This window comes from Fukomys damarensis, unplaced genomic scaffold (genome assembly GCF_012274545.1).
Source record: "Fukomys damarensis isolate Sample0158 unplaced genomic scaffold, DMR_v1.0_HiC HiC_scaffold_3, whole genome shotgun sequence".
NCBI classification, from domain to species: domain Eukaryota; kingdom Metazoa; phylum Chordata; class Mammalia; order Rodentia; family Bathyergidae; genus Fukomys; species Fukomys damarensis.
The window spans coordinates 36,675,614-36,687,876 of record NW_022900915.1 but is presented as its reverse complement, the minus strand read 5'-3'; the positions used below and the strand labels follow the sequence as shown (position 1 = coordinate 36,687,876).

General features: G+C 36.5%; 1 protein-coding gene across 1 annotated transcript in view; it reads left to right on the top strand.

The window, feature by feature from the left end:
- Adgrv1 (adhesion G protein-coupled receptor V1) overlaps positions 1-12,263 on the top strand; it is a 405,831-nt gene that overhangs the window by 76,303 nt on the left and 317,265 nt on the right. Inside the window, exons 34-38 of the mRNA XM_033767703.1 lie at positions 683-892; positions 7,414-7,544; positions 7,925-8,024; positions 9,037-9,216; positions 9,929-10,092. Coding sequence (XP_033623594.1) covers positions 683-892; positions 7,414-7,544; positions 7,925-8,024; positions 9,037-9,216; positions 9,929-10,092 — 785 coding nt within the window. The remainder of the gene's footprint in view (positions 1-682; positions 893-7,413; positions 7,545-7,924; positions 8,025-9,036; positions 9,217-9,928; positions 10,093-12,263) is intronic.

The following is a 12,263-nucleotide window of genomic DNA, read 5'->3' as shown; positions in this document are numbered from 1 at the left end:
TTATTATTATTATTATTATTTGTAAGGGGGATTGAACTCAGAACCTTGCACTTATAAGGCAGATGGTGAAACCACTGAGCTAAATCCCCGGCCTGAGTTTATATTTTTAAAATAGTTCAACTGTGTGTAGGAAAGTTATCTTCACTGAAATCATTTTTATTGAATGATTTAGGTGCTAACAAATTCTGAGGTCTATTTTAATATGATGTTTTTCTGATTGGAAAGCAATGTATATTTAAAGCAACACTAGAATATATAATAAAATGGAGGAAATAGACATTATTCATAATTCCATATTGTAGAGCTATCTATTGTATCTATTTTTAACTTTTTATTTTATTTTGGTACTGGGAATCAAACTCAGGACCTCATACTGGCCAAGTTCTTTAACTTTTTAATGAACATATTTTTTAAGAAAATTAATTCAGGATCATGGTACAGTGGGATTACTTTGGGAAATATCAAATATCCATAATGCTTTAGAGTAAGTTCTAAAAATAGTAGAAAATATTTGTATAATAGTTATTTCCTAGTGAATGATTTGGAGGAAATACTGCATGGTTATAATTCACTCATGTATTTCTACTTGCTTCTTTAAAATAGCAGTTATTTTGGGCTTTCTGAGTTCCCTGTGTTGGTGATTTCGTTTCTTTGACTTTAATTCCATTAATGATTTTTATAGGTGAAACCAAAAAGACAGCCATTCTGACCATTTTGGATGATGCCGAGCCGGAAGACGATGAAAGCATCATAGTTAGTCTGGTGCACACCGAGGGTGGAAGCAGGATTTTGCCCAGCTCGGACACTGTTAGAGTGAACATCTTAGCTAACGACAACGTGGCGGGAATTGTTAGCTTTCAGACAGCTTCCAGGTCTGTCATAGGTCATGAAGGTGGGTTCCTTTGCTTCTTGAGTACATTCACTCTTTCCATGAGTGTCATTTCCTGTCTGTTCTTTTAAAGCCTCTGCTTTCTTTTTCTTTTGTTATTTTGTTGAGCTGTTTGCCTTCGTGTGTGCAGAATTGCGTGGGAGAGGGCTGCCTAGTGAGTGACTTCCCTAGATGAGGCAGGCTTGCGGAGTGACTGTGTCAGGCCTGCTACTCCCCATCGGGGTGACCGGGTCAGGGCCGGCATGCTCAGCTTTCTCATGTGTTAAGTGACAAAATATTACTTACTCTATAGGTTTCATTGTGAGTATTAAGTGGGCCAATAAATGTAAATCGCAAGCATATTTCTTGGCAGTAAAGTATGTGTTTATTGGTAGCTATTGATGTTAAACAGTGAAACGTTGGCTCCCTCTTAAAATTAAGTAGTAGATATTAATTACTGAATATTTTAGCCTAGATTTAATATTGTATCTATATGTTTATGAGCAGAGTGCCAAACTGGAACACTATACAATGCCCATCTCTTTCTTTAAAAAATTTATTTTCTTTAACTCTTATTTAATATTTCATGTTGTGTACAGGCTAAGTTTTGTTTGAAACATTGTAGCGGGTCTTTTTTATCTTTGACTAAGCCTGTTTTATTAAAAATGTACTTATAAATTATGTTTCACCACATAGTTTGTATTTGGAATTTAAAAAGTAATTTTACCCTAAAGACTTAAGGAAGGAGAAGAATATAGATTATGTATCTGGATCTCTAACAATGAGAGACCAAAACTGAGAGAAAGAGATTAGGGGACTTGCCAAGGCCAAGCATCCAGTGAGCAGCTGTGCGGGAAACTAAATGCATTTTAGTGGCACCATTGGTCCTCTTGCTGTATACTTCCAATTTACAGGATTCTAAATGTTCCTGTGTAAATGTTTGAGCCATTTTCTGACACTCTATACTTTTGTTAATGGTTTAGAATTGCTGGTTGTCATCACAATAATGAATAAGAGTGACTACCAAATTGCCACAAATCTAATCTAAAGACAAATCATTAACTATCAAAAATTATTTGTAACATAATACAAGTAAAAGTCACTGCAGGAGTAATTAACTTTAATAACAATGACAATAACAGGAACGTTTGTGGAGCATTTTCTTTGTGCCAGTTACTGCACAACCATTATTTAATTAATTTTAGCAGCAGTCGATGCAGTGGTTATAATAGGACACACTAAGGCACCCGACTAGGAAACCAAGCAGTGCTAGAGCTACAAGTCAACCTGTGTTAGAATCAAAGCTTATTCTACAATGGACCTTGTGAGGAGTATCTTTGTTTCATTTGAACAACAAAGGTCTGTATCCGCTACAGAACCTGAAAATGCAGAAACTTTTGGCAAATATTTGAAGTGATTTAAGTTGGAAGACTGACAAATATGAGTAGTCATATCTGTCTGAGAGAAGGAAATTGGTGGGGGAACCTGATCATCTCAGGTTAGAAATGAAGGTTGGATTTACAAAGATAAGGGTTACAAATCAGAAAATACACTCTCTGTGGACAGAGGAAAAAAGCAAGCTACTAATTACAGAACCACATGGAACATGGACTTAAGATGCTGGGAAAGGAAGAAGAACCCAGAGGAGAAAGAGGTGTGAGAAGAGGCGAAGGAAAAAGTGTCTTTTCACACTTACCAGAAGAAAGTTATCTGTGGGTTTCATAGTAAGACAGCCAACAAGTGAGAAGAGATCTGCAAGTGGACTAGAGAAAACAGCTTCCTTAGAGGGACCTTAGGGGCTTGGGGATGGTAAGCAAACATCTAAGGAAGACCTGAAGGCCCCAGTGGCCTGTGGGTTGTGCTTCTCATCAGTTCCTGTATGGGAATGTTGGCTGGTGGTATATGGTGAGATAAGATTAGAAACATTTGGAACAATTTGTCTTTGCCGCGATATCCAAAGGTGTCATCTGTGAATTTGTATGCTCTGTGTGTGTTCTTCTTCTATTTAACTTATTAGTCATCCAGAGTATTGTATTTCATGAAAGTATCAGTCTACTGGATTAAGGAAAATGAAACAAGCCCTTATCCTTCATGGCATAAAGCTTTGAGAAGCAATGTTCCTTGACTGTGACAGCAAGGAAAGGAGAAACATTGGAAAAAATAGATTGAAGAGGAATATTTTGGATTTGTTTTTGTTTTGTTGAAAAAATATAATGAAGAAAAATGAGGTGTAAGAAGGAAATCTATTAAAATGCTGGTGCTATGGAAGGTATAAATAAGATCAGGGGACCAGGAAGGGTTAAATTAGGTTTAAGAAAGAACCTAGTGCTAGATTAGGCATACTCTTTTCGGCATTGTAATGAAATTTTCTTCTTAAATAATTTAAAAGAATATGGATGTCTACCATCAATTTAAAGATATTTTAACTTTAAGGCAAGTGGTATCATGAAAGTGCGTCCTTAGTTTACTGGGTGAGGGTGGTAGTAAAAGATTGAAGGCCTCTGAAGAACCCAGGTCGCTTCTGCAGCGTACCAGAGCATCTCGGGGAAGAGGCAGACACCGGTGCCTGTGTTCTCTGTAAGCTGCATCAGTTTCATCAGAAAACTGTACTGTGTGCTCTTCAGGTTCCAGCAACTAAGTATCTGTAGGATTCAAGGATAAAGGATTTGTAATTAAAACAAGTGGTCTAAATGTGTTATATTTTTTTTTATGAGTTTGGTACAGGAAAGAAAACACTGATTGGCTGTTGCTTGCATGACGCTCCCTACATTTTTTATATTTTTGAAAAAAAGTAAAGGGTAATTTCTATCTTTAAATTTCATTTATCTCTAAACCTTTTCCTAGAGTGTAAACTAATTTTATATATTGTATTTCAAGAATTTAGTATTTTACATAATGTATTTTTTTGTATATTGCCCTGAAAATTGCCTAGAGAAATGTGTATTGAGAGTTTACAAGGTGTTTAATGTAAACTAAAGAAAACTCCTTGGTTATTCTTCAAAGATAACTGCTAACCAAATAGGTTTAAAAAAAGGCATGCTACATGGACTTTGAGCAGAGTTAACATTGCTGTTGGCCTAGTGTTGGAGATTCATTTATGTGATCAGATTTGAAATGTGGATTTTGCTGGACTTTGGGCTCAAAAATCCATTTCTGATTCATGAAGAGAAATTGCCTTAGTGTTAACAGTGTATTGAATTCTGTAAAATCCTCTTTCTATATTTTTTCCTAAAGCACTTGGGAAGATGCCAAGTGGCAAATATTACCTTTTTTCAAATATAATGGACAGAATTTAGAACTACGGAGTAGTGGATTTTACTGCATTTGCAAGCTGTGTATAAACCTGTTCTTTATACATTTGTGTTGGCTCTTTCACGCAGTCACCCTGTTCTGCAGCACCATAATCATCATGTCTTGTTCAGTGGATTTAATTTTTTTTTTCTTAGAGACAGCATGAATCTTTTTACCCAAAGATTTGAGTTAATAAATGTAATGTAATGGGCTAGGGATTTAACTCAGTGGTTCTGCCACCGGCCTTGCAAGTGCAAGGACCCAAGTTTGATCCTGGTACCAAAAAAAAAAAGAAAGAAAGACATGTAATTAAAAAAGAATAGGTACATAGGACTGCTCTCTTAGAAAGTCAATGTTTTCTCACCCATTCACACTGATGGTCTGTGCTTCAAGTTGTTTGTGTTTCTGCACACTTTAGATGTATTTTATTTTTCTTGAAGACAATTTGGATGACACCAGTACTGTATCCCATGAATACTTTTATTGATTAAAATATATTCTGTGTATCTGGGGTTTCTATTATTTTTATATAATTGTAGTTGAGATTTATTTTATGAAGAGTTCTGGTTTGGGAAAAACTGATGAAATAGTGTTATTAAAATGCATTTTTCGTTCATACTGTGTATAGGCATAGGACTTTGGCCTGACGGTATGTGGTAGATTTTCTGTGCTAGGTTTTAAATGTGTCTTCTACTTTGGGTGGGTGGGCCGAGCTGATCTCATATGCAGATGATTTTCCCTTAGTGTGGTTAATGTGTCAGACCCTGGTAGCTAGGGGTGTTCCTCAGGCTTTCATCCTTGGCCAAAAAACAAGACAGCATTGTAGTGCCTTGCAAATTATTTAGTTTTAGATTGCATCCATGCTCCCTAGCACTTTCCTCCTGTCCTTTGCCTCAGTTTTGGAAAACTAAGTTTCCAAGCTTGTTTCTAAGTTTTTTTTTTTTTTTCCTTTGACGGTAGCGTGACTCCTCCCCATGGTTATAGGTAGCTTTCTGGCTTTTCCAGTTGTTTGCCCTGGATAGAATTTTAAATGGATGTGGCATTTGGGAGCCTACTTTACAGAGGAGAAATCAATTCCTCCCACTTGGTGATTGCTTAGACAAAATTCTCACGCTAGTCTCATGGTTGGCATGATCAGTTGGCAGTAGGCCTGCAAGATTTTGTCTTAAGAGAGTCAAATTAAGAAATACTTTCGTTTATGTGTGTGTATTTTGTGTTTCAAGTTGTTTTTCTTACAATGTTTTCCTGCAAGTTATTTCTGTGGTAACCTGTTAAATCTCCAGAAGTGATATTTACTAAGTAGCATTAAACTTTAAGGCTATTGAACATAGTAGATTGGTGGAAAGATTTTTTTCTCCCCTCAGCACTTCATTTTTACTTTCACCTCAGAATGGTGCATTTATTTCTAAATATTTTGTACACCCTTCCAACAATATTTTTAATCATTATGATTATAGGTTCTCCTTCAACATGGATCTTTAATGACCTTCATTTTGTTTTCTTGCCATATGTGTTCTTTGTACTTGTATTACTTGATCAAAATATTGTAATCTTCATTTGAACTATTCTAAGTTTTTTGTGATTTTTTTAAAAATAGAAAACTGATATTAGAAGCCTTTAGGTTTGTGTCACCTGGCAGTACTCTAGTTGACACATTTTAGTAACTCCAAGGACCTTCTGTGCTTTGCAGTAATAAGGACTTAGGTTTTGATATAAATTTGCTATATTTGAGTTCTATATATTGTAAAATAGTATTGAGGATTTAACAGTAGGGCCTATATTTTATTTATATGCATTAAACAAATATAACAATTTAAATGGTATACTGGCAATTATGGCTGTTGGGAGACTTTATTCAGTTACACCTAAACAGTTGAAGCATTTGGTTCCTGTCATTTCCTACTCACTTAAAATAATCCAAGACATAGTCTACTAGTTCATGGGGACTAGGTATTTTTCATATTGAAATACTTGAAAATATATTAAAATATTATGATGCTTTCATCTTCTTGTGCATTCAGCATCCTTCCAAAACAATTCACTGTACCAGAGTTGTGCATTTAAACTTAATATTAGAAATGTATTTTGTGTTTTAGTGTATAATATCAAAATAGTCTCTAATTCATGATATTTTTGTTTGATAAATTGAGATTATAAATATATTTCTAGGTTTATTATCTTCAGAAATAAAAAGCTATAGTAGTTTCAAAAATTGTTAGAAAAAATACTTATATTTTGTTTTATCTCCATTCTCTTTGTTTAAAAAGTATTGAAAGATTTTACTTAGGTACACAAAAATTATTTGGTAACTACATAAAAGTGACATCTTTAGTGAGTATTCATGGCTTTCAACTGTATGGCTATGCTTACAATGAGAGTAAAGGTGTGTTTCTTCCAAAGTGTTTTAAACATTGTTCTGTTTATCTTTTTAGAAGAATTTTAGTGATACTGTTCATTAATCTCTTGCACTTATTATCATATAAACTAGTGAATGGAGCGTATTTTCAGCAAGCTACTGAGTCCCATCATAACTCCTACCAGCTTTCTTCTCACTTTTTGCAATTTCAAAGAAATAGTTCTCATGATTTTTTTTTCTAAAATATTACATGAGCATAAAAGTTAGGAATAGAAAATTTCTAAAATACTCAATAATCTGAGAATGGTAACTGTAACTTGGGTGAAGTTACAGATATTGATGTATAGATTTGACACCTTTCCTCTGCATTTCTTTTTATAAATCGAAATCATTGATGGTATATGTAAGTTACAATCTAAAGAAATGTGATTTTCAGGTATTTGCAAGCATTTTTTGCATGCATTGTGTAAAATCACATTGCATACCAGTGTAAGGAATTTGTGTCCTTTTGAGAAGTGAAGGAATAATTACTTGTGGTCTTACTAGTTCTGATCGTGAGGACTTACTGTTTTCTTTAACTTATGGAACACTCATGTTCTGGTGCATGTTTTGGAGTGTATACAAGTTTGTGTTTCCCATTCTAGCATGTGCTTTTATAAGTTTTCTACCATGAATTTCCAGAAGTTTTCCTAAATGGGAATGTACTTAGAAATGAGATCTCTGTGTTAATCAACAATAAGCATGTTGTAAAGCTTCTAGAAAATTCAAGCCAGAACAGTCTTGTAATGTTCTTGGAAAAGGTGCCATAATACAGTAGTTGCATGCTTAGGATTTGGGTTTTGTTGAGTTCAAATGTGTAGTTCATTTTGTACTAAGCATTTATTCATTTTGTTTTTAGGAGAAATTTTGCAATTCCATGTGATAAGAACACCTCCTGGTCGAGGAAATGTTACTGTTGACTGGAAAATTATTGGGCAAAATGTTGAACTCAGTTTTGCTAACCTTACTGGACAACTCTTCTTTCCTGAGGTAATACCTCAAAGAAAAGCATCACCACAAATTTCTAGGAACAGAAGCATTGTATTTTCAGGAAAAGGGAATAGAAAATCAACACGACTTGTAGTTATCATCATTCTCTTTTCTTCACTCCTACTTGGTAGCAATTTGGATAAGATTTTCATTGATTAGCTCAGCATTCAAATCTTCACAATTAATTCCTCTCTGCTTGCTTTAAAATCTGGTTCCTCATGACCAGTGGTCTTTATTTAAGCCTTTTTGTTTTAAGCCACAGAATTCTTGTTTAAATGAAAAAAAAAAGTTTAGTTGCCCAATTTATAAGGCCAATAAGAGCAGGAGATAATTTGTGTTCAGTAGCAATACAGGTTTGGATTTCTTTCTGTTTGACACAGGGGACATTGAACGCAACAATATTTGTACATCTCCTGGATGACAGCATTCCGGAGGAGGAGGAAGTATACCAGGTCATTCTGGATGACGTCAGCACACAAGGTAGTTCAGAATTCAAGTTTGAGTATTCTTTGGTATTGTCTTTTTAGAGAAACAAAGAGTTGCTATCTCTGTATTTACCAATTAGATACATTTCCTTATTTATTAAGTAGTCAGTTTATTTTTGTTACCAGGAATTGAACTCAGGACCTTGAGCTTGTGAGGTAGGCGTGGCACCACTGAACTAAATCCCCGTCCTACCAATTATATACAGACCAACTTAAAAATACTGCTTTACAAATTGTCTGTCCCATAGAAATGTTAGATCTAAAATCACTAGCAGAATATGGGAATGCTTATCTTTATGAACTAAAAGAAAAGTACTAAAATTTTTGCTAGTTATTTATGGAATTAAAATAGACTTTCAAAGGTAGAAATTTCTGAAAATGATTTTATGCTAACAGATCAATTTGGATTCTAGATAATTATGTTATAGTATACGGACAGTTCAAATTTAATCATTCTGAGATTTCTGGATACTTTCAGTTTCTATAATTCTGATAAGCCATATAGCTAATAAGGACAAATCTATCAAGTGAAAGAAATCATGATTTATTTATTTATTTATTTGTTTGTTTGTTTGTTTATTTTTGGTTTTTTGAGACAGGGTCTCACTACATAGTTGAGACTGACCTGGAACTCACTATGTAGCCCAGGCTGGTCTCGAACTCACAGCAATCCTCCTGCCTCAGCCTCCTGAGTGCTGGGATTATAGGCATGCACCACCACGCCCTGCAAGAAATCATGATTTAATAAAAAGAACTCACAGCTCCGCCTGCCTCAGCCTCCTGAGTGCTGGGATTATAGGCATGCACCACCACGCCCTGCAAGAAATCATGATTTAATAAAATGAAATATAGATTGTCAGCCAAAAGATTTCTGTTAGGGAGGTGAACAAAGTAAACCCTTTTTGTTTCCTTTAATATGCTTCAGAAAGCAGGGTTCCATTTTAAGTATGTAGAACTTAGTGCCAAATCATGGTTAGATTTCCTAATGGGGTCCCTGCTATTTCCAGGGGTTCCACCAGCAGGAATCGCTCTTCTGGACACTCAAGGACATGCCGCTGTCTTGACGATCGAAGCCAGTGATGAACCACATGGAGTTTTAAATTTTGCTCTTTCATCCAGATTTGTTTTACTACAGGAGGCTAACATGACCGTTCAGCTTTTCATCAACCGAGAATTTGGATCTCTAGGTGTGTGTTACTCTATGATAAATTGGGTTTCCAGGCAAAGGGATTTTTAGTATTCTACTTGTGTGGGTGAAAGCCATTATGAAAATAAGCAAAGAAAGGAAAATATTAATATTTACTAATTCTGGGCAGTACTTTATAATATCTTCACTTTTGAAAAATTTAAAAGAGTTATTTATTCTCACAAAAATGCTGTGTAACGGACAACCTTGTATTCTCAGTAGCACATGGCAGTCGACCTGGTGTGGGTCCATTATTAGGCTGGGCTTGTATATATACTTTTTTTTTTTTTGTACCAGGGATTTTTTTCATGGGGCCATGTGCTTGTAAGGCAGGCGGTGGCACCGCTGAGCTAAATCTTCACCCTGTATATTTTTAATTTTCTCTGAAGTAGAGGCCAGAGAGGAAAAAGGAAACACCCAAGGCCCAAGTCTAGGCGTAGAAGTAGCACATCCTCACTCTTACCTTGTACAAACATCCAGAGGAAGCCTCAGAGCTGCCCACACTCACGCTCCAGGCAGGGAAGGAGGCTTCACGCCCTGAGGGACGTCACTGAGCAATGGCGTGCCGGAGGTCATGGGCACAGGAGGAGGGATGCATTTGGGCCAGCAATGAAAGGCCCTGTGGGTGCTACAAGAAAGGCAGGATTCACAGTGAGACATAACTTTCAAAATTTAGGTGATTCTAACACCTTTTTTACATCCAATTCAATTAGGGGCCATCAATGTCACATACACCACTGTGCCTGGAATATTGAGTCTGAAGAATCAAATGGAAGGAAACCTAGCCGAGCCAGAAGTTGATTTCATCCCGGTAGTTGGCTTTCTGATTTTAGAAGAAGAGCAAACGGCAGCAGCCATCAACATTACTATACTTGAGGTAAGACTCAGATGTGTTTCTGTTGTTGGACCTGAAGTCACCACATAGGAAGTAGAAATCAGTGGAATGTTCTATGACATCAGCAGTCACATTTAATAAGAGACTGCTTATTTTAAGGTATAAAATTTCACGAGAGGCAAGATTGTATAACTTAGTTTTCTCTATATTAAAAAAATTACTCTGTTCTATGGATGTGGCTCAGAAGTTGAATACTTGCCTCAAATGTATGAAATCCTGGTTTTGATCCATCCCCGGCACTGTAGAAGACACACGTGTTTGCATATGCGTGTTTATGTATATATGTGTGTGTGTGTGATTTTTCCTTTAATATAAACATTGTATATTTTATAACCATAATCTCTAGAAATTTAGTGAATTCATTTCTGATAGGTTTCTTTAAGTTTGATTGGCTCTACTCTGCTGGTGCCTTTAAATCAGCTTATTTCTTTTTGAGATTTTTTTTTTTCAAACCACACAGGAGTTTCTCTTCTTGATTATGTATATAGGCTGGCCTGCTGTTGTATACTTGATTACAGAAACATCTTGTGATGAACAGAGTTTCCTTAGTGCAGTTGTATGATGGCATTGGCCTAAGAGGTTTCAGAGGAGCCCTTTGATTGCTCTAGATGACTCTGGAGCAACAAATCAGGGAAGGTCGGAATCTTTGTGTGGAGGGCCCGCTAAAGCAGAGATAGTAGGACACTCACTGGAGGGTGAGGGAAAAATGTGGTTACGGCCAAGCCTTAAAAAACCGCTGGGGACCGAAATTGTATTTTAAATGATTTCTCATGTGAGATCTTGTGCTGTTTTGGACTTAGTGTTTCAGCTTCTTAGATACATTTATAGGAGGTTTATAACAATAGTACTATGAAAGGGGCAGGGGATGGAGTGTAGAGCGAAGAGAAAATGAGTATTACATGTGAAAAAAGTTGTCAGTTACTACAGTGTGTATTTTGAGGGGGTTCAGTTTTAAAAGGTTTATTCCCTCAAAAGCTTTCACTTTTAATTATAAAGACCATAAACTATGCACCATCTAAAGTCAGTAACGTATTTTGTTGATTTCCACGGCATTGTAACCTAATGTAGCATCGTGAAAACTCGAAATCCACAAAATAAATGATAATATTATTTCAATAGGTAGCCAGTGACACAGGATTTCAAAAAAACTATAGAAAAGTCATCTGTTAGCGTGACTGAATATAATTATGTGGATCATTCCTTAGTTACTTTAAATTTTAACCAGAAAATAATTAGCACTTTGTTTTACCTAGAGTCTAGTTTTTTGAACCTCGGATTTCAGCTCCACTTTTCTTTCTCCTAGCTCTCTGCAACTTTTCTGCTCCCTGAGTAGCAGTAGATTAAAACACTGTAGGCCTGACGTAAAAGTAAGTCACCCTGGAGACCCGCATCTTAGTCACTGTCCTGGTCTCTGAGACACAATACCTGACACCTGCAACTGAAAGGAGACATTTATCTTGCTTGATGGCTACAGGCCCTGGCTGGCGGGTTCCAGGGCAGGATAGCACACAGAGGAAAGTGGGCGCGTCATGGTGGCCAGGAACCACAGCGTGAAGGGAGGAGACAGGGAGGGGATGTGCTCTTCCAGGTCACAACTCGGGGACACAGCTCTCTGTACTGAACCGCCTCCCGAACAGTAAGTCAGCTCTGTCGCCCCATAAATCAGTCATCTTCCAGAAGCCCCTTGGGGGCCTTTCTGTCTCAGGCATAACAGATGGCAAGGAGGGAGCCATGGCATGGACTGGGGCAGTGGGAGTAAGTGGGGGACAGTCCTTCGATATCACTGATTCTCTAACATGTTTTTCCATATATTACATGAGATAATATGAAGACTAATTTTTCACTTTTTGAGTTTTCACGTGAAACAAATCTTCATTAAATAAAATGAAAAGTGTATATTGGTGTGCGTGTGTGTGTGTGTGTGCTGATCTTTTACATACATGCATGCATGAACACACACACACACACACACACACACACACACAATCATTGAGATTTTGTATAAATACAGGCTGTTCATTCCTGACATGGATTGTGCTAATCCTTATGTTATGGGCACCTGCCTGATAATAGGAATGATACTAATAGGAATGGATTACTGATTAATAATAATAGCTATAGCTTTAAAGGCCAGGCACTGTACATACATTGTT